Here is a 22,925-nt window from a genome sequence, read left to right as displayed (position 1 = left end):
GTGTGTCAAATCGGAGGGTCTGTTGTCCGGACCTCTGGCAGTCTCTATGGGGGTGCCACAGGGTTCAATTCTCGGGCCGACTCTCTTCTCTGTATACATCAATGATGTCGCTCTTGATGCTGGTGATTCTCTGATCCACCTCTACGCAGAAGACACCATTCTGTATACTTCTGGCCCCTCGTTGGACACTGTGTTAACTAACCTCCAGACGAGCTTCAATGCCATACAACTCTCCTTCCGTGGCCTCCAACTGCTCTTAAATGCAAGTAAAACTAAATGCATGCTATTCAATCGATCACTGCACGCACCTGCCCGCCCGTCCAGCATCACTACTCTGGACGGCTCTGACTTAGAATACGTGGACAACTACAAATTTCTAGGTGTCTGGTTAGACTGTAAACTCTCCTTCCAGACTCACATTAAGCATCTCCAATCCAAACATAAATTTAGAATCAACTTCCTATATCGCAACAAAGCATCCTTCACTCATGCTGCCAAACATACCCTCGTAAAACTGACCACCCTACCGATCCTCGACTTCGCCGATTTATAAAATAGCCTCCAACACTCTACTCAACAAATTGGATGCAGTCTATCACAATGCCATCCGTTTTGTCACCAAAGCCCCATACACTACCCACAACTTCGACCTGTACGCTCTCGTTGGATGGCCCTCGCTTCATACTCGTCACCAAACCCACTGGCTACAGGTTATCTACAAGTCTCTGCTAGGTAAAGCCCCGCCTTGTCTCAGCTCATTGGTCACCATAGCAGCACCAACTCGTAGCACGCGCTCCAACAGGTATATCTCACTGGTCACCCCCAAAGCCAATTCCTCCTTTGGTCGCCTTTCCTTCCAGTTCTCTGCTGCCAATGACTGGAACGAACTGCAAAAATCACTGAAGCTGGAGACTCATATCTCCTTCACTAGCTTTAAGCACCAGCTTTCAGAGCAGCTCACAGATCACTGCACCTGTACATAGCCCATCTGTAAACAGCCAATCTATCTACCTCATTCCCATAATGTAATTATTTATTTATTTATCTTGCTCCTTTGCACCCCAGTATCTCTACTTGCACATTCATCTACTGCACATCTACCATTCCAGTGTTTAATTGCTATATTGTAATTACTTGGCCACCATGGCCTATTTATTTCCTTAACTCCCTTATCTTACCTAATTTGCACTGTATATAGACTTTTTTTCCTTATTTTTTTCTACTGTATTATTGACTGTATGTTTTGTTTATTCCATGTGTAACTCTGTGTTGTTGTATGTGTCAAATTGCTATGCTTTATCTTGGCCAGGTCGCAGTTGCAAATGAGAACTTGTTCTCAACTAGCCTACCTGGTTAAATAAAGGTTAAAAAATGAAAAAATATATAAAAAAGCTGGCCACCATTGTTCCTGCTCCCAAGAAAGCTAAGGTAACTGAACTAAATGACACTCACTTCTGTCATCATGAAGTGCTTTGAGAGACTAGTCAAGGACCATATCACCTACACCCTACCTGTCACCCTAGACCCACTTCAATTTGCTTACTTACAGGTCCACAGACGATGCAATCGCCATCACACTGCACACTGCCCTATCCCATCTGGACAAGAGGAATACCTACATTAGAATGCTGTTCATGGACTATAGCTCAGCATTCAACACCATAGTACCCTCCAAGCTCATCACTAAGCTCGAGGCCCTGGGTCTCAACCCTGCTCTGTGCAACTGGGTCCTGGACTTCCTGATGGGCTGCCCCCAGGTGGTGAAAGTAGGAAACAACATCTCCACTACCCTGATCCTCAACACAAGGGTGCATTCTCAGCCCTCTCCTGTACTCCCTGTTCACCCACGACTGCGTGGCCACGCCTCCAACTCAATCCTCAAGGTTGCAAACGACACTACAGTGGTAGGCTTGATTACCAACAATGACGAGACAGCCTACAGGGAGGAGGTGAGGGCCCTCGAAGTGTGGTGTCAGGAAAAAAACCTCTCACTCAATGTCAGCAAAACAAAAGAGATGATCGTGGACTTCAGGAAACAGCAGAGGCAGCACCCCCCTATCCACATCGACGGGACAGCAATGGAGAAAGTGGAAAGTTTTAAGTTCCTCGTGTACTATCACTGACAAACTGAAATGGTCCACACACACAGACAGTGTGGGGAAGAAGGCACAACAGCACTTCTTCAACCTCAGGAGGCTGAAAAAATGTGGCTTGCCACCAAAAACCTTCACTACCTTTTACACAATTGAGAGCATCCTGTCGAGCTGCATCACCGCCTGATACGGCAACTGCACCGCCCACAACCGCAGGGCTCTCCAGGGGGTGGTGTGGTCTGCACAATGCATCACCGGGGGCAAACTACCTGCCCTCCAGGACACCTACAACACCCGATGTCACAGGAAGGCAAAAAAGATCATCAAGGACAATAACCACCTGAGCCACTACCTGTTCACCCAGTTTCCATCCAGAAGGCGAGGTCAGTACAGGTGCATCAAGGCTGGGACAAAGAGATTGAAAAACAGCTTCTATCTCAAGGCCATCAGATTGTTAAACAGCCACCACTAGCACAGAGAGGCGACTACCTACCTACACAGACTTGATATCGTTGGCCACTTTAATAAATGGAATACTAGTCACTTTAATAATGACACTTTAAGAATGTTTACATATCTCGCATTACTCATATACTGTATCCTTCACTATCTATTCCTTACTATCTATTGCATCTTGCCGTTCTGTCACTGCTCATCCATATATTTTATACTTATATATTCTTATCCCATTTCTTTACTAGATTGTGTGTATTTAGTTTTGTTATGGAATTTGTTAGATATTTGGTTTTGTTGTGGAATTGTTAGATATTATCTGTTAGATACTGCTGCACTGTCAGCTCTAGAAGCATAAGCATTTCTCTACACTCGCAATAACATCTGCTAACCATGTGTATGTGACCAATAAAATGTGATTTGATTTCCACCGGTCCAATGTGCATTGCTCATATTTCTTTGCCCACGCAAGTATTTTCTTCTTATTGGTGTCCTTTAGTAGTGGTTTCTTCACAGCAATTCAACCACAAAGGACTGATTCACTGTCTCCTCTAAACAGTTGATGTTGAGATGTCTGTTACTTGATCTCTTTGAAGCATTTATTTGGGCTGCAATCCGAGATAGCAAAAGCAGGTTGCCCAGCCCAGCGGAGATACAATCTTCGGCAAAATCATTCGCAAGGAGATTCCTGCAAAAATATTATCCTTTGCAGCAGAGGTAACTCTGGGTCTTCCTTTCCTGTGGCGGTCCTCATAAGACCCAGTTCCATCATAGCGCTTGGTTTTTGCAACTGCACTTGAAGAAACTTTAAAAGTTCTTGAAATTTTACACATTGACTGACCTTCAAGTCTTAAAGTAATGATGGACTGTCAATTCTCTTTGCTTATTTGAGCTGTTCTTGCCATAATATGGACTTGTTCTTTTACCAAATAGGGCCATCTTCTGTATACCACCCCTACCTTGTCACAACACAACTGATTGGTTCAAACGCATTAAGGAAAGAAATTCCACAAATTAACAAGGCAAACCTGTTAATTGAAATGCATTCCAGGTGACTACCTCATGAAGCTGGTTAAGAGAATGCCAAGAGTGTGCAAAGCTGTCATCAAGGGTGGCTACTTTGAAGAATCTCAAATATATTTTGATTCAAGACTTTTGTGGTTACAACATGTCATATGTGTAATTTCATAGTTTTGATGTCTTCACTATTATTCCACACTGTAGAAAATAGTAAACATAAAGAAAAACCCTGAAATGAGTAGGTCTGTCCAAACTTTTGATTGGTACTGTAGGTAGCTAGCAATATAGTTTCTTTGCAACAAAACCTAGCCTAGTATTCATGGAACACTATAAATATCTGACTGCTACTAGGAAAGTATTCTGTACAAGACTAAATAGATAAATAAGACATTAGTTAATATGGAACAGTAAATTAAAATATTCAATATATCTTTTGTTTTGGATCAAGGTAGCTAGAAAACGACTGCCGGAGTATGCAGGGATTTGTAGTCTTGTACGAAGTCTACTTCTACTGCTAAATAGCATTTTCGAATCAGAGGAAAGCCAAATATATTTATGTCACCTTGCCCAACCGATTTACACAATTATCAAAATGTCACGTCAGGGTAAGCCTACAGAAAATACAACCCTTATTTTAAGCGTTTCTAAAAAAAAATGTATGGTGGAAAAAAACTATTGGAACCATTTCCCTGTTTGACCGCTATGTTTTATGGGTATTATGAATCATACTGTGGCATTGTATGTGCTTAATAGACCATGCGGTCCTAACAGTGGCGTAGCTCCATTTCGCGGGGCCAGCAAAGTTAACGGGGCAAAGAAACATTTGCAGTTTTATAGCTAAACTCATGCTATTTTACACATTTGCCATGAGGCTGAGAGAACATGCATTTGCATGTTGCATTTTTAAAACACATTTTCTGTAAAAAAAAAATAAAAAAAAATAATATATAGGCTTATGAAACATTTATATACTATCTGAAGAGCCCAATCAAAAATTATATAAATAAAATGTGTTTTTTTTGTGGGGGGGGGGGGGTCCTAATTCAGTCAGATCACATGCCAGACTGTTCTTGGTCTGTTTCACTCTGACATGGTGGACTGGATTCATCTATTTCTGCTGTGAGAAATTTAAAATGACCTCATAAGGCAATTGCAGGATACTGATATTCATACAGTAGTTCATTTGTATTATGAACAGCTGCAATTGCATGTACCATGCTCCACAACAATGTTCCTTCTGTTAAACGACAGGAGAGACACACACTGATTCATCAAAATGAAGAAACAAATAGCAATTCCATGATTGAATTTTGTAAGTCTTAAATGAACAATACATACTGTATACAGCACAACTGTTAAATTGTTTAACTATTTAGTTACATACAGATTTATTGGGGACTTCAGACAAAGGCAAAAAAAAATGCATTCTTATTTAAATAATTTGTGAATGAAGGGTAGAGGAAGGGGACGAAGGAGTGATTTAAGCTCTGGCTTGGTCCTTCTGCTGGAACTCTGCAATTCGGGTCTCCATGATAGGCCTGAAGTGTCTGATTAATCCCTATAGAGAGAAAGAAGAGTAGGAGAGAGTGAGTTAAGAAAAGGGAAAGTCAGCTGACTACACTATTTCCAAATCAAATACAGTCTGTTTAAATAGCGGTCTCTATGGACAGATACAGGTTTCTATGGACTGTGCCTGCATTACTTACCACCAATACACACTAATGGCTCACTCTATAGGACTGACCCGAACTATACTGTGCTGGCTTGGATATTTTCACTATGAGGGATTATTGTGTAACCAGGCCAGCCCAGTATAGCTTAGCTTGTCACTTTAATGTGAATCAGGCATAACAAGTTGAGCCTCAGTGAGTGTATGCACAGTGCATTCGGAAATGATTCAGACCCCTTGACTTTTTACACATTGTTACGTTACAGCCTTATTCGAAAAATGATTAAATTAAAAAACCAAGCCATGAGGTCGAAGAAATTGTACGTAGAGCTCCGAGACACGATTGTGTCGAGGCACATATCTGGGGAAGGGTACCAAAACATTTCTGCAGCATTGAAGGTCCCCAAAAGTAGAGTGATCTCCATCATTCTTAAATGGAAGACGTTTGGAACAACCAAACTCTTCCTAGAGCTGGCCACCGGGCCAAACAGAGCAATAGGTGGAGAAGGGCCTTGGTCAGGGTGGTGACCAAGAAACCGATGGTCACGCTGACAGAGCTCCAGTGTTACTCTGTGGAGATGGGAGAAACTTTCAGAAGTACAACCATCTCTGCAGCACTCCACTAATCAGGCCTAATGGTAAAGTGGCCAGACGGAAGCCACTCGTCAATAAAAGGCACATGACATCCCGCTTGGAGTTTGCCAAAAGGCACCTAAAGGCCTCTCAGACCATGAGTAACAAGATTCTATGGTCTGATGAAACCAAGATTGAACTCTTTGGTCAATGCCAAGCGTCACATCTGGAGGAAACCTGGCACCATCCCTACTAGAGGTCGACCGATTATGATTTTTCAATGCCGATACCGATTATTGGAGGACAAAAAAACCCGATACCGATTAAATCGGCCAATTTATAAAAAATAAAAAACATGTTATATATATATATATATATATATATATAAATCATACACACACATTTTTGTAATAATGACAATTGCAACAATACTGAATGAACAATGAACACTTATTTTAACTTAATATAATACATAAATACACACACACACACAGCTCTGAAGTGACAATGATACTGAAGTCTGCTTAGGAGACAAATACTCTCAACTGTTTGAATAAAAATAGAGTTTAAGTTACCTGTGATGAATGTTGAAAACAAAAACTGTCATTTCTATATGCAGGAAATCCTATTTTAATAATGGGCATGGTAAGAATTGACGACCAAAGTGCGAGTCAAAATTCCCATGACACCTTCTAGCAAAATCTGAAAAGCGGTTCCTTCATTTATTCCATAGGATATTTTTTAGATTTACTTAAAATAAGGTCTGTGTTTCGTGTAGGCTTACATCACCTTGCCAATTTTATAACTGTGTAGATATCCATAGGACAAGGTAACTCTGATCAATATTGGCTAAGTATAAGCGAAGATCATTTTTTTTGTAGAGTGGATTTATGAAAACATGTTGACAAACATTACCTTATCCTAGTGAGATTTACACGGGTATCAAAACGTCGAAGCGGTTTAAGCCTGCACGAAACAGACCTTATTTGAAGTAGATCAAGACATTCTCTATGGAAGACATGAACGGTAAAATAACGAAGGAACCCTTTTCAAGTTCAGCCGCAAGTTATTACAGGAATTATAACGCGTCGACTATTTATCTTTAAACCATATACCTTTGACTAATCCGGAAACTATCACCTCGAAAACAAAAAGTTTATTCCGTTCCGTATTTTATCTAACGGGGGGCATCCATGAGTCTAAATATTCCTGTTACATTGCACAACCTTCAATGTTATGTCATAATTACGTAAAATTCTGGCAAATTAGTTCGCAACGAGCCAGGCGGCCCAAACTGTTGCAAATACCCTGACTCTGCGTGCAATGAACGCAAGGGAAATGACACAATTTCACCTGGTTAATATTGCCTGCTAACCTGGATTTCTTTTAGCTAAATATGCATGTTTAAAAATATATACTTGTGTATTGATTTTAAGAAAGGCATTGATGTTTATGGTTAAGTACACATTGGAGCAATGACAGTCATTGATTGATTGATTTTTATAAGATAAGTTTAATGCTAGCTAGCAATTTACCTTAGCTTACTGCATTCGCGGCACAGACAGGCTCCTCGTGGAGTGCAATGTAATCAGTGTTGGACTAGTTAACTGTAAGGTTGCAAGATTGGATCCCCCGAGCTGACAAGGTTAACCTTTCTAGGTTAACACATTCCGCTAGCAGAACCCCCCCCCCACAACATTCCGCTGAAAAAGCAGCGCGGGAAATTCAAAAATATTTTTTTGAAATATGTAACTTTCACACATTAACAAGTCCAATACAGCAAATGAAAGATAAACATCTTGTTAATCTACCCATCGTGTCCGATTAAATAAAATGCTTTACAGCGAAAACACAACATATGATTACGTTAGATCACCGCCAAGTCCAAAAAACACAGCCATTTTCCCAGCCAAAGATAGGAGTCATAAAAAGCAGAAATAGAGATCAAATTAATCACTAACCTTTGATGATCTTCATCAGATGACATCATGTTACACAATACATGTATGTTTTGTTCGATAATGTGCATATTTATTTCCAAAAATCTTAGTTTACATTGGCGCCATGTTCAGAAATGCCTCCAAAATATCCGGAGAAATTGCAGAGAGCCACATCTAATAACAGGAATACTCATCATACACTTTGAAAGATACATGTTTTACATATAATTAAAGATACACTTGTTCTTAATGCAACCGCTGTGTCAGATTTTTTTTTTTTATTACGGAAAAAGCACACCATGCAATAATCTGAGACGGCGCTCAGATATAAAAAAACATTTCTCCGCCATGTTGGAGTCAACAGAAATACGAAATTACATCATAAATATTCCCTTTGATGATCTTCATCAGAATGCACTCCCAGGAATCCTAATTCCACAATAAATTGTTGTTTTGTTCGATAATGTCCGGTATTTATGTCCAAGTAACTATTTTTGCTAGCGCGTTTAGTACACATATCCAACGCTCGTGCAAGTCCCGCATAACGTCGGACGAAAACTTCAAAATGTTATATTACAGGTCGAATAAACTGGTCAAACTAAGTAGAGAACCAATCTTCAGGATGTTGTTATATATATCCAATAACGTTCCAACCGGAGCATTCCTTCGTGTCTGTAGAAGTAATGGAACGCAAGGCGATATCATGTGGAATGCGCGTGACCAGGAACTGGCAATCTGCCAGACCACTGACTCATTCCCCTCTCATCCGGCCCCACAACACAGTATAAGCTTCATTCAATGTTCTACAGACTGTTGACATCTAGTGGAAGGCGTAGGAAGTGCAGACAGATCCATATCTTACTGGGATTTGAACAGGCGATGAGTTGAATATCGACCAGCCTCAGAATTTCCACTTCCTGTTTGGAAGTTTGCCTGCCATATGAGTTATGTTATACTCACAGACATAATTCAAACAGTTTTAGAAACTTCAGAGTGTTTTCTATCCAATAGTAATAATAATATGCATATATTAGCAACTGGGACAGAGTAGGAGCAGTTCAATTTGGGCACGCTATTCATCCAAAGTGAAAATGCTGCCCCCTATCCCTAAAAAGTTAACCGACTTGCCTAGTTAAATAAAAGTGTAAAAAAAGGTGTCCAAAAATACCGATTACCGATTGTTATGAACACTTGAAATCGGCTCTAATTAACTTCTTTGGGGTAGGCGGCAGTATTTTCACGTCCGGATGAAAAGCATGCCCAGAGTAAACGGCCTGCCACAAAGCCATAAAAGCTAGAATATGCATATTATTAGTAGATTTGGATAGAAAACACTCTGAAGTTTCTAAAACTGTTTGAATGATGTCTGTTAGTATAATAGAACTCATATGGCAGGCAAAAACTTGAGAAAAAATCCAACCAGGAAGTGGGAAATCTGAGGTTGATCGATTTTTAACTCAGCTCCTATTGAAGATACAGTGGGATATTGGTAATGTTGCACTTCCTAAGGCTTCCACTAGATGTCAACAGTCTTTAGAACCTTGTCTGATGCTTCTACTGTGAAGTGGGGGCGAATGAGAGGGGAATGAGTCAGAGGTCTGCCAGCAGCCATGACCTGACCATGCGCGTTCACATGAGAGTTCGCTCCCGTTCCATTTCCATTCCGATTAATCGGGGCCGATTTCAAGTTTTCATAACAATCGGAAATCGGTATTTTTGGGCGCCGATTTTCCGATATTTTTTTATTATATTTTTTATTTATTATTATTATTATTTTTTTAAATACACCTTTATTTAACTAGGCAAGTCAGTTAAGAACACATTCTTATTTTCAATGACGGCCTAGGAACGTTCTGCCTCGACAGATTTTTAAGAACACATTCTTATTTTCAATGACGGGCTAGAAACGGTGGGTTAACTGCCTTGTTCAGGGGCAGAACGACAGATTTTTACCTTGTCAGCTCGGGGATTCGTTTTTGCAACCTTCCGGTTACTAGTCCAACGGTCTAACCACTTGCCTTACATTGCACTCCACGAGAGCCTGCATGGCAGGCTGACTACCTGTTACGCGAGGGCAGCAAGAAGCCAAGGTAAGTTGCTAGCTAGCATTAAACTTATCTTATAAAAAACAATCAATCTTAACATAATCACTAGTTAAATACACATGGTTGATGATATTACTAGTTTATCTAGCGTGTCCTGCGTTGCATATAATCGATGTGGTGCCTGTTCATTTCTCATCGAATCACAGCCTACTTCGATAAACGGGTGATGAATTAACAAGCGCATTTGCGAAAAAAGCACTGTCGTTGCACCAATGTACCCAACCATAAACATCAATGCCTTTCTTTAAAATCAATACACAAGTATATATTTTGAAACCTGCATATTTAGTTATATATAGATATATACACTGCTCAAAAAAATAAAGGGAACACTTAAACAACACAATGTAACTCCAAGTCAATCACACTTCTGTGAAATCAAACTGTCCACTTAGGAAGCAACACTGATTGACACCCCCAATAAAGGAGTGGTTCTGCAGGTGGTGACCACAGACCACTCAGTTCCTATGCTTCCTGGCTGATGTTTTGGTCACTTTTGAATGCTGGCGGTGCTTTCACTCTAGTGGTAGCATGAGACGGAGTCTACAACCCACAGAAGTGGCTCAGGTAGTGCAGCTCATCCAGGATGGCACATCAATGCGAGCTGTGGCAAGGAGGTTTGCTGTGTCTGTCAGCGTAGTGTCCAGAGCATGGAGGCGCTACCAGGAGACAGGCCAGTACATCAGGAGACGTGGAGGAGGCCAACAACCCAGCAGCAGGACCGCTACCTCCGCCTTTGTGCAAGGAGGATTAGGAGGAGCACTGCCAGAGCCCTGCAAAATGACCTCCAGCAGGCCACAAATGTGCATGTGTTTGCTCAAACGGTCAGAAACAGACTCCATGAGGGTGGTATGAGGGCCCGACGTCCACAGGTGGGGGTTGTGCTTACAGCCCAACACCGTGCAGGACGTTTGGTATTTGCCAGAGAACACCAAGATTGGCAAATTCGCCACTGGCGCCCTGTGCTCTTCACAGATGAAAGCAGGTTCACACGCACGTGACAGACGACGCCGTGGAGAACGTTCTGCTGCCTGCAACATCCTCCAGCATGACCGGTTTGGCGGTGGGTCAGTCATGGTGTGGGGTGGCATTTCTTTGGGGGACCGCACAGCCCTCCATGTGCTCGCCAGAGGTAGCCTGACTGCCATTAGGTACCGAAATGAGATCCTCAGACCCCTTGTGAGACCATATGCTGGTGCGGTTGGCCCTGGGTTCTTTCTAATGCAAGACAATGCTAGACCTCATGTGGCTGGAGTGTGTCAGCAGTTCCTGCAAGAGGAAGGCATTGATGCTATGGACTGGCCCGCCCGTTCCCCAGACCTGAATCCAATTGAGCACATCTGGGACAACATGTCTCGCTCCATCCACCAACGCCACGTTGCACCACAGACTGTCCAGGAGTTGGCGGATGCTTTAGTCCAGGTCTGGGAGGAGATCCCTCAGGAGACCATCCGCCACCTCATCAGGAGCATGCCCAGTCATTGTAGGGAGGTCATACAGGCACGTGGAGGCCACACACACTACTGAGCCTCATTTTGACTTGTTTTAAGGACATTACATCAAAGTTGGATCAGCCTGTAGTGTGGTTTTCCACTTTAATTTTGAGTATGACTCCAAATCCAGACCTCCATGGGTTGATAAATTTGATTTCCATTGATAATTTGTGTGATTTTGTAGTCAGCACATTCAACTATGTAAAGAAAAAAGTATTTAATAAGAATATTTCATTCATTCAGATCTAGGATGTGTTATTTTAGTGTTCCTTTTATTTTTTTGAGCAGTGTATATATATATTTTTAAATATTGCCTGCTAACATGAATTTCTTATAACTAGGGAAATTGTGTCACTTCTCTTGCGTTCCGTGCAAGCAGTCAGGGTATATGCAGCAGTTTGGGCCGCCTGGCTCATTGCGAACTGTGTGAAGTCCATTTATTCCTAACAAAGGCCGTAATTAATTTGCCAGAATTGTACATAATTATGACATAACATTGAAGGTTGTGCAATGTAACAGCAATATTTAGACTTAGTGATGCCACCCGTTAGATAAAATATGGAACGGTTCCGTATTTCACTGAAAGAATAAACGTTTTGTTTTCGAAATGATAGTTTCCGGATTCTACCATATTAATGACCAAAGGCTCGTATTTCTGTGTTATTATGTTATAATTAAGTCTATGAGTTGATATTTGATAGTGCAGTCTGACTGAGCGATGGTAGGCAGCAGCATGCTCGTAAGCATTCATTCAAACCAGCTCTTCGCAATTCTTCAAGCATTGCGCTGTTTATGACTTCAAGCCTATCAACTCCCGAGATTAGGCTGGTGTAACTGATGTGAAATGGCTAGCTAGTTAGCGGGGTGCGCGCTAATAGCGTTTCAAACGTCACTCGCTCTAAGACTTGGAGTGGTTGTTCCCCTTGCTCTGCATGGGTAACGCTGCTTCGAGGGTGGCTGTTGCGATATATTCCTGGTTCGAGCCCAGGTAGGAGCGAGGAGAGAGACGGAAGCTATACTGTTACACTGGCAATACTAAAGTGCCTATAAGAACATCCAATAGTCAAAGGTATATGAAATACAAATCGTATATAGAGAAATAGTCCTATATTAACTACAACCTAAAACTTCTTACCTGGGAATATTGAAGACTCATGTTAAACGGAACCACCAGGTTTCATATGTTCTCATGTTCTGAGCAAGGAACTTAAACGTTAGCTTTTCTACATGGCACATATTGCACTTTTACTTTCTTCTCCAACACTTTGTTTTTGCATTATTTAAACCAAATTGAACATGTTTCATTATTTATGAGGCTAAATTGATATTATTGATGTATTATATTAAGTTAAAATAAGTGTTCATTCAGTATTGTTGTAATTGTCATTATTACAAATAAATAAATAAAAATTATTTAAAAAATTAAACGGCAGATTAATCGGTATCGGCTTTTTTTGGTCCTCCAACAATCGGTATCAGTGTTGAAAAATCATAATCGGTCGACCTCTAACCCAGACAACGCAGGAGTGGCTTCGGGACAAGTCTCTGAATGTCCTTGAGTGGCCCAGCCAGAGCCCGGACTTGAACCCGATCAAACATCTCTGGAGAGACCTGAAAATAGCTGTGCAGCAATGCTCCCCATCCAACCTGACAGAGCTTGAGAGGATCTGCAGAGAATAGGAGAAACTCCCCAAATACAGGTGTGCCAAGCTTGTAGTGTCATACCCAAGAAGACTTGTCTGTAATCGCTGCCAAAGGTGCTTCAACAAAGTACTGAGTAAAGGGTCTGAATACTTATGTAAATGTGATTTCATTTTTTTTATTATTATACATTCGCAAAAATTTCAAAACCTGTTATTGCTTTCATTATGGGGTATTGTGTGTAGATTGAGGGGGGGAAAACCATTTAATTTATTTTAGAATAAGGCTGTGGAAAAAGGGGTCTGAATATTTTCTGAATGCACTTTGTATACAGTATCTCCTGTATTTACCTGTACGGGCCACGCGGCTCCATCACCCAGGGCACAGATGGTGTGCCCCTCAATCTGCTTGCTGATTTCCCAGATCATGTCGATCTCAGCCGCCCGCGCATCACCCTTCACAAAGCGCCACATCATCTTGTTCATCCAGTCCACTCCTTCACAGAGGACAAGAGAGATGGAGAGAATAAGTAAGATAAATATGGGAATAGGGTAGAAAGAGAGAGACAAACAGACTTGTAGCAGTCTTTAAAAGGCACAACGTTTGGATCAAAATAGTTAAGTAGCCTTCCTTACCCTCCCTGCAGGGGGTGCACTGGCCACAGCTCTCGTGTTTGTAGAACTCAATCAAGCGGGCGATGGCTCTGATGACGTCAGTCTGCAATGAGAGTACATCTCTCAACAACATATCTCAATGTGTCAGATCAAATTTCAATTATCCTAGATGTAAGAACCACTTTCTCATCAGTGTTATACTGTTACTTATACATACAGGGCCGGTTTCCCAGACACAGATTAACCCTAGACCTGTCCAAAATATCCTTTTCAATGGAGATTTTCCATTGAAAGTGTTTCTTATTCCAGGACTAGGCTTGAACACTGTCTGGGAAACCAGTGTGGATGAGAGTTTACAGATTTGTCCATGACGATGAGAGCGGCAGTGCCGAGGCCAGTCTGAGCCTGGACCAGGCCGTCAAAGTCCATCAGCACGGTGTCACACACTGAACGGGGGATGAGGGGTGTGGAAGAGCCTCCAGGGATCACACACAACAGATTGTCCCAGCCACCGCGCACACCACCTGGGAGAGAGAGAGAGAGAGAGAGAGAGAGAGATTCACTTTGGTCAGTTGAATTGAGGCTGCACGTGTGTGTTAATGAGCAAGTACAATATATATATACTGTACGTTAATACTGAGAAAGGTTTGTTGTGGCATTAGTGTTTCCTAGGAAACCTGATTCAGGGCTTTGATACAAAAGCACCTGATAATCTTAAAATCCTCTGGATTGCTTTATTACTAATTTAAGACAACATACAGTACATATATTGGATATCTTTGAACTGGCATGTTTGCTAACTGTAGCAACAATGGTGAGTGAGGTGGTTATTATACATTGGGAAGAGAGATGCAGCTCAGTTTTAAATGCTCACGTGGTGTACGGTAAGGACGTACCTGCGTGTCTCTCGATGAGGTCCTTGAGAGGAACAGACATCTCCTCCTCCACTGTGCAGGGGGTGTTGACATGACCTGAGATGTTGAAGAGCTTTGTGCCTGAATTCCTCTCTCTGCCAAAGCCTAGGAACCACGTGCCGCCACGGCGACAAATAGTGGGCGCCACGGCTACCGTTTCCACGTTGGCGACAGTTGTTGGGCAACCAAACACACCTTGGAGGGAACAAAATGGTCAACCAGTTTAGAACTAAACTTTTAGAAGAAAAGTTAAAGGATATTTGGATGTTACTGGTATTGATGTAGAAGGTGTTCTGTTGAACCTCTAAATTGACCTATTATCATCAAATATGTATCATTGCCATGCTATGATTAGTTCCATATTCTGGTGGACTCCATCTTCCTCTCCACTTCAGAAACTCACCAACGTCAGCAGGGAATGGGGGCTTCAGGCGGGGCTTCCCCTGCTTGCCCTCAAGGGACTCGATGAGTGCCGTCTCCTCTCCACAGATGTAGGCACCAGCCCCACGCATCACAAACACGTCAAAGTCGTAGCCAGAGCCGCAGGAGTTCTTCCCAATCAGACCAGCTGCATAGGCCTCGTTGATGGCCACCTGAGGTCAAAACCGGCATCAAATCAAAATGTATTCTTACATCAGCTGATATCTCAAAGTGCTCCACAGAAACCCAGCCTAAAACTCCAAACCGCAAGCAATGCAGGTGTAGAAGCACGGTGGCTAGGAAAAACTCCCTAGAAAGGCCAGAACCTAGGAAGAAACCTAGAGAGGAACCAGGCTATGATGGGTGGCCAGTCCTCTTCTGGCTGTGCCGCGTCAAGATGGCCAAGATCAAAGAAGACGTCAACGAAAGTCATTCAAAATCAATTACCTTAAAAGGACCATATATATGTGTTGAACGTACTAGGAACATTGGAAAAGGTGAAAAAGTGTGCCACATCTAAGAGTTCTACAATGAGTAGGACTCTTAACTGTCTAGAGATCAACCTCTAAACCATTGTAGTTATGAACTTGTTTTCCCTTTTCATGCAGTCCACGCTCTCACCTGCAGGTTGGAGGACTCATTGTAGAACTCTCCCCTGATGTAAATATAGGCAGCGCGGGCTCCCATGGCCCTCCCGGCCACCAGGCAGCCCTCCACCAGCTTATGGGGGTCGTTACGCATGATCTCCCTGTCCTTACAGGTGCCAGGCTCTCCTTCATCAGCATTCACCACCAGGTACTTTGGTCTAAGGATCAGATGAAGGGGGGGATAGGAGTTTTAGATTCCTTTCTCAGGTCAAAGTTGGCACAGTGTCAAATGGGGGTTTAGGGTAAAGTTGCCCCTGGATTCTGATTTTGGGTAAGCTTAGCATTCACCCCACTAATGGTTAAGGTTAGTATTGGGGAGGGAAAGCTGATCCTAGATCAGTACCTAGGGGAAACGTCACAACGGAGCATCACAGGCAGTACCACTGACCTGCCATCACTGGGCTTGTTCATGAAGCCCCACTTCATGCCGGTGGGGAACCCTGCTCCACCTCTCCCCCGCAGCCCTGAAACTTTGATCTCGTTGAGGATCCAATCCACTCCCTTCAGCAGAATCTCCTTGGTCTTGTACCAGTCACCACGACTTTGAGCTCCCTTTAGCCTGGAACGACATAGGGAGAGAGTAATAATATGACACCTAATTCCTAAGAATACTATTACATTAGCATATTACTGTATGATTAAGTTATACGCATGGAATGTTATATAATTGTACCGATGAAGAATGCTGGTCCAAGCTCTCATACCCCAAAGGCCAGCATTTCTGACATTGTGTAGAGTGTTATTGTGTATAGAGAACAGTTTGTAACGGCACCTCCAGTCATGTCGGCCATACAGGTTGGTGAAAATTCTATCCTGGTCAGCCAGGGGTCCAAATGTTGTCTTCTTTGGTGGTGCCTAAAGAGATTGCAAAACGTTAGGCCTAATAGTCTAAATACAATACAGAATATTTGCTACCAATAGTCTGGAACTGTCAAGTTTGCACTTTACACAGCTTGTGGAAGGATACCTCGGCAGTTGTGCTGTTGAATCGTGTGATGGAAGTCACTCTGCCTTGACAGACAGCAACTGGGCCCCGAGCCGCAGCACAGACCAAAGCCAACCGGGACAAGGACAGCATCCTGATAACTGGTTGTGGGACAGGATGCAGCCAAGTGCACAAGTTGATAGTTCAAATCATTTCAAATGTAGCCACAATACAATTAAATACATTGGTCAACATCCAGGGCAGGCTTCAGTTCCATCCCCATTACAAAAGCTCAAGCAACAACATTACAAAACCCAATGGCAATGTGACACGACCCAAATACAACACAAAAACATTAGGCGCCGTTACATGAATGGCATCAATGTCCATCATAAAATCCATGCCAAGGAAGCGTACCTATTTCTTATGTGTCAGGCAACTTTTTTCGTCGCCACTGAACAAAGAATACTGTTGTCATTGTCAACTCAATACTTTAACCAACTTATCTAGCTAATCAGAGGTGTTAGTTAGATAAGGATGCATAGCACTGAAATTGTAACATTTCAAGGGCCTAATGTTCAAAGGTGTATAAAGTGTTAGTTAGATAAGGATGCATAGCACTGAAATTGTAACCTTTCACGGGCCTAATGTTCAAAGGTGTATAAGGAGAAATCGTCAAATATCTAGCTAAAAGCCAAACACATTTCCCCTGGCACAGAACTAGCAGGACCTGCAAACGTCCCACCATGACCTCCACTTTGTGATAGCTAACGTTACAGTAGCTAGCTAGCATGCTAAACAGGCTACGACAATCAACTTCTGATGCATAAAACTGCTCCAAGTCTCATAATAATCGTATTATTTTTGTTACGTTTAGCATGATATATTAATGTAGCTATGAAAATAACAAAATTACCAATGTTTTTCCTGCTAACGTGGTTCTTCGTACCTTGGTGTTGTGTCCCGAACCTGTGTTACAAAATGACGTTCTTCTTCGTCTTCTATGAGGTTTCTATGAGGCATCCAATTTGTTGCATTACCGCCACCTACTAGACTGGAGTACAACTCCCGGACACTTCGCTTGATAGATAAAATGTAACAAATAAATACCCTACCCTCTAACACTACGCTCACTAATTTCAAAATTATATATAAAATAAAATTAACACCACCCTACTCCACTAATTAAATGCATTTATTCCTACCTCATCATCCTGAATTCGATTTGTTTTAAATTTAACCAGGCAAGTCGGTTAAGAACAATTTTTTTTTTTTACAATTACAGCCTAGGAACAGTGGGTTAACTGCCTTGTTCAGGTGTAGAACACCAGATTTTTACCTTGTCAGCTCAGGGATTCAATCTAGCAACTTTTCAGTTACTGGCCCAACACTCTAACCACTAGGCTACCTGCCGCCCCAAGGAAAGGATGGGACATCACCACTTAACACACCCTGTAACTCTTGATGTCAAATCTCGTACACCCAAATACCTCTCTGCAACTGCCACCACAACTTAAATGTTCTGCGACTTACATTCCATCCCTGCAATACAATTGATAACCATAACTATAAATGCTAAAAATCCAATCTTACTGAAACACATATCACTTGATGGCCTATCCCTCTGTACTGGGACAGATCTACTGCTCACACCACTCCTCTCAGAATCCCTCCCCCTTGACCCATCTTCCTCTACTTTCTTCACTGCCTCAGCATATGACAACTTCTGCACTACTCTAACCCTGGAAACCTCAACCTGTCTCTCTCGCACGGGACATTTCTGATCCCCAGCCCCATGGGCACCCCTACAATTAACACATTCCACTACTTTCCCCAATGCTACACATTCCATTGTCTCATGCCCTTCTGCACACTTCTCACACCTAGGAACCTCCCTCCTACACACTGCTGCCACATGCCCATAAGCTTGACACCTGTAACAACGTAATGTATTTGGTACAAAAGCTCATACATGATAATACTGCACTTCTCCTGACATACATCTTGTTCTTGCCTTCTCAAGGTGCGCCATTTAACCGGCTGTCACAATCACCATACAATCAGCACAAACCCCTTGGGATGTAGCGCTCAACAGTGCATCCCACTCATAAAGCAGCTTCGTCTTGATGTTCTTCTTTATCTCCCTACAAAATAATGAGCAGAAGCAGAAGCAGCAGTAGCCGCTTCTTCTTCTTCTTCTTCTGTAATATCTTGGCGGTCCGCAAACAATCGTTTAAGTGCATGCCGCCACATACTGTGCTGGAATGTACGATCACTCATGATCTGCCCAATTCTGTACTACCATGATTTAAAAAAAATAATAAATCACTACTAACTTCTACCACACCATATGTCACCCCACATTTACAACACTTAACCTTCACATTGCTCCCACATTCATCGTAATCATGTTCGCCTCCAACACTTGGCACATATTTTCCTTCCTTTACATTGAACAGCTACATTTCCCATTCTTTAGCTTCTTATTCTTCTTTAAGGTTTCATGGCAGTCTACACCTATTGGTGTACTGCTACCACCTACTCTATGGGTAGTGAACAAAATATAAAAATAAACATCTTATACAATACAAAAATCAAATAAATGCAAAACATCCCCACCCCACTCCTTCAGTGATAATTCAAATCACATCCCTACACAGGGCCAAGTGCCTGTGTGGACGCAACATTCATCGACGGGATTCCTTGTAATGCCTCTTCTGTAAAATCCCTGAGTCCCAAATAACCTTCAGCTGCACTCACAACGATGCCTATTTTCCCCGATTTCATCTTTGTTTGCGCTGTGCACTTTATAACCAATGCAATAAATAATACAAAGTCCACCCTTTTATGGTAGGATCCTGTTGGCGAGTAATATTTAGTGATGTCTCTAATCCAACTACCATGATTTCTTCAATGTTACTCCCTTCTTCCACTCCTCTCACCGCCTCCAGATAGGCAACATGCTGGACAGCCCTTATTCTTGCCACCTCGGTCTCCATCACCCCAACAGAGGACTTCATTAATTCTGGCGCAGGCTCGCCACCACAATTGCAGCATTTCGCCTCATGAGCGGAAGCTAATACCTCTCGCCCGGAAACAGTCCGCCTCGGAAATGATCCGGGTGCCGCTGTTGCAAGGTATTTGAAACTTTTCTAACAACCGAAAATGAGTTACATCAGGTTCATTCAGCCGTTCCTATTGGGAAAATGAATGGGGAAAGAACAGGGTTTTGGGATGAATGCAGAACATTCACTTTAGCGGTAGTAGCGGACCAGCACTTGTGATCCTTAAACCCCACCCACACAAAATGTGTGATAGGAAGATGACATGTTGGGCCTATGGGATTGGGTGATCAGCACTGACAGACTAGCACTATTGTTGGTTGTAGGAACGCATGGGAAATGGCAGATGTCAAGATTGAGTCTGATGCAGCTACCAGTGAGAGGAGTGAAGAGAATGAGAATTCTGGATGGACGACTGTTGCTAAAAGTCGGAGTAAGATAGCCAAAGTGTCAGTTGAAACGCAGTTTAGTAAGCAGAAGGCTCATGCTCCAACTTCTCAGTTTGTAGTGGGAGTAGGGTTTAGGGATAAGGAGATGTACGTTGGGAATCCGTTCTATGTTTACGAAATGGTGAAGAATGCATTGTGTGCTGTGGAGTCTGTGAGGGTGACCAGAGGTGGAATTGTATTGTTCTGTTGTGCATCGGAAAGCAAAATCAGCGAGCATTGAACCTCATTGAAACAACACCACAGGAGTAAGGTATAGTGGCCATGCATGGACAAGGCTGCAAAGAGACACGTCAAGTCATGCCATGGTTGTCAGATTGTACCACGACCAGATGTGCCAGAACCGCTGAGACCCACAGCGCTACCTGATGGGCCGTGGCAGGACGTTGCCACTGACCTACAGTACACTCAATACTAGTAGTTGTAGACTACTACAGCAGATATTATGAATATTATATCATGCAATCTACTACCACAGAAAAGGTGATTGGAGACTATTTTCAGTCGTCATGGTCTACCATTAACAATCTGATCTGATTGTGGCCCACAGTACATATAATCGCAGTTCCAGAACTTCTGCCAGGAAAATGGGATACAGCAGGTAAAAACAATGCCAAAATGGGCACAGAGAAGTGGAGCAGGAAAATGCCTCCCACATGAAATGGATTCGCATTGCACAAGCTGAGGGGCTGGACTGAAAGCGGGACCTAGGCAAGTACGTGACAGTATATAGATCCATTGATCACTCTACCACGGGCAGGAGCCCAGCTGATCTCCTTTTCAAAAGGAAAATGAGGGGAAAGCTTCCAGATATAGCTACACCACAGAGTGACCTGGAGACACGAGACTATGATGCCGAGCAGAAAGGGAATTCCAAAAACTATGCAGACAACCGTCGCAGAGCCAAACACTCTGATGTGGACGTCAGAGATCAGGTTCTCCTACAACAGGACAAAACAGACAAGTTCACAACAACGTTCAACAAGATACCACACACGGTGATCAATAAAGAGGGAAACAATGTGGTTGTTCAATCTCCAACTGGAGCCAGGTATTTAAGGAATACAACATTCGTGAAGAGGTATATAATTGAGGAGCCGGATCCACAATCAAAGGACAACTAATCTGAGACAGTACATAGAATCCAAACCAGAGACCATCTGTGAGGGATCACTACAAAGACCACATGCCAGTCAGGCCTCACAGACAAATTAAACTACCACAGAAGTTAACAGACTTTGTCATTAAATAATTATCCTGATGTGAAGATTCTGAATATTTGAGTTATGTTGTGGGGGAAAAAAAGTTAAAAATATTTTGTCACAAAAAAAGGGAAGTCCATTAGGAGAACAGAAATAATAAGACATTGAACATATTTCAGTTGTTTATTGATAAGATAAAGTTTGCTATACAGATAAAGAATAAGTGCTGTTGTGTATGTCAGGTTGACATTGACGTTCATATCCATGTAAAGGAGGGATGTCGTGTATTGACGTGACATACTGAGATAGGACGTCACCACGTCAGTAAAGGAATTTGGGGATTACACGGATAGTGATGGAGTAAAGACATGTTGAAGTTTACCTCTGAGTCTGGTTGATTTCATTCAGTATAGTATCTTAACTAAGTGCGAGTTGTAAGTATAAGATTGAACACACACCACTGTTATACTGCGCCATTATTTGCCTGTTTATGCTCCGCCTGTTAGCTTGCAAGATTCTTGCCATTCTCCTTTGACCTCTCTCATCAAAAAGCTGTTTTCGCCCACAGGACTGTTGCTGACTGGATGTTTTTTCTTTGTCGCAACATTCTCGATAAACCCTAGACACTGTTGTGCGTGAAAAGCCAGTTTCTGAGATACTGAAACTGGCGCGCCTGGCACCGACGATCAAATCATGCTCAAAGTTGCTTAGGTCACTATTTTTGTTCAATCAAACAGTAACTGAATGCCTCAATGCCTGTCTGCCTGCTTTATATAGCAAGCCATGACCACGTGACTCACTGTCTGTAGGAGCAAACCATTTTCGTGAACGGCAAACCTAATAAACTGGCCTCTGAGTGTATACCACCCCCTCATGTTTTATTCAACGAGGAACCTTCATTTTGTGTCTATCTGTCTCTGTCTGTCTGTCAACATATCGGGTCATTAGCAATGTCCTTCTTTTTCAATTCATAAGTGCAATTTTTTTTTTTACATAAGAGATAAATAAATTGTATTTACATGTGCCATAATACACATAATATACAATCAAATAAAGCATAATTTCCTTCAGCTAATGAGAAATAAATTGATAAGACAGACTATGTCAATAGAAACTAAACGTAACATAGAGGATAGATAAAGAGGTAAGTTACATTTTGGGCAACAGAAGTAAATAGAAATAAACTATACTGAACAAAAATATAAACGCAACATGCAACAATTTCAAAGATTTTACTGAGTTACAGTTCATATGAGGAAATCAGTCAATTGAAATAAATAAATGATGCCCTAATCTATGGATTTCAAATGACTGGGAATACAGATATGCATCTGTTGGTCACAGATAGCTCAAATTGCCATCGATAAAATGCAGTTGTGTACGTTGTCCGTTTGTTATGCCTGCACATACAGTGCAATAACCCCACCGCCACCATGGGGCACTCTGTTCACAACGTTGACATCAGAAAACCGCTCGCCCATATGATGCCATACACATGTTCTGTGGTTGTGAGGCTGGTTGGACGTACTGCCAAATTCTCTAAAACGACATTGGAGGCAGTTTATGGTAGAGAAATTAACATTAAATTCTCTGGCAACAGCTTTGGTGGACATTCCTGCTGTCAGCATGCCAATACACACTCAAAACTTGAGACATCTGTGGCATTGTGTTGTGTTATAAAACTGCACAGTTTAGAGTGTCCTTTTAT

General features: G+C 42.2%; 1 protein-coding gene across 2 annotated transcripts; it reads right to left on the bottom strand.

Moving 5' to 3' along the window:
• Positions 1–4,857: 4,857 nt before the first annotated feature.
• Positions 4,858–17,517, bottom strand: ndufv1 (NADH:ubiquinone oxidoreductase core subunit V1). 2 transcript variants are annotated; one of them, XM_038966513.1, is made up of 11 exons: positions 17,457–17,517; positions 16,550–16,668; positions 16,355–16,437; positions 15,971–16,141; positions 15,557–15,740; positions 14,919–15,108; positions 14,498–14,710; positions 13,959–14,125; positions 13,623–13,704; positions 13,338–13,483; positions 4,858–5,124 (listed from the first exon to the last, which is right to left on the bottom strand). In XM_038966513.1, the coding sequence occupies exons 2-11, from the start codon at positions 16,658–16,660 to the stop codon at positions 5,047–5,049; spliced, it is 1,425 nt and encodes a 474-aa protein (XP_038822441.1). In that variant the 5' UTR covers positions 16,661–16,668; positions 17,457–17,517; the 3' UTR covers positions 4,858–5,046. The 2 variants fall into 2 exon arrangements, with proteins under 2 accessions (XP_038822441.1, XP_038822440.1); XM_038966512.1 differs by having other exon boundaries at positions 17,424–17,512.
• Positions 17,518–22,925: the final 5,408 nt, after the last annotated feature.

The sequence above is a fragment of the Salvelinus namaycush genome, chromosome 27 (genome assembly GCF_016432855.1).
Source record: "Salvelinus namaycush isolate Seneca chromosome 27, SaNama_1.0, whole genome shotgun sequence".
Classification (NCBI taxonomy): domain Eukaryota; kingdom Metazoa; phylum Chordata; class Actinopteri; order Salmoniformes; family Salmonidae; genus Salvelinus; species Salvelinus namaycush.
This window is presented reverse-complemented; position numbering and strand designations above follow the sequence as displayed.

Bases quoted from the DNA above. Each gene is read 5' to 3' on its own strand.
- ndufv1 (XM_038966513.1), bottom strand. From the start codon at position 16,660: ATGCTGTCCTTGTCCCGGTTGGCTTTGGTCTGTGCTGCGGCTCGGGGC. The intron at 14,711-14,918 runs GTGAGTTTCTGA...GTTCCCTCCAAG, and splicing joins CCCATTCCCTGCTGACGTTG to GTGTGTTTGGTTGCCCAACA. The intron at 5,125-13,337 runs GTAAATACAGGA...TTCTCTCTATAG, and splicing joins GAGCCGCGTGGCCCGTACAG to GGATTAATCAGACACTTCAG.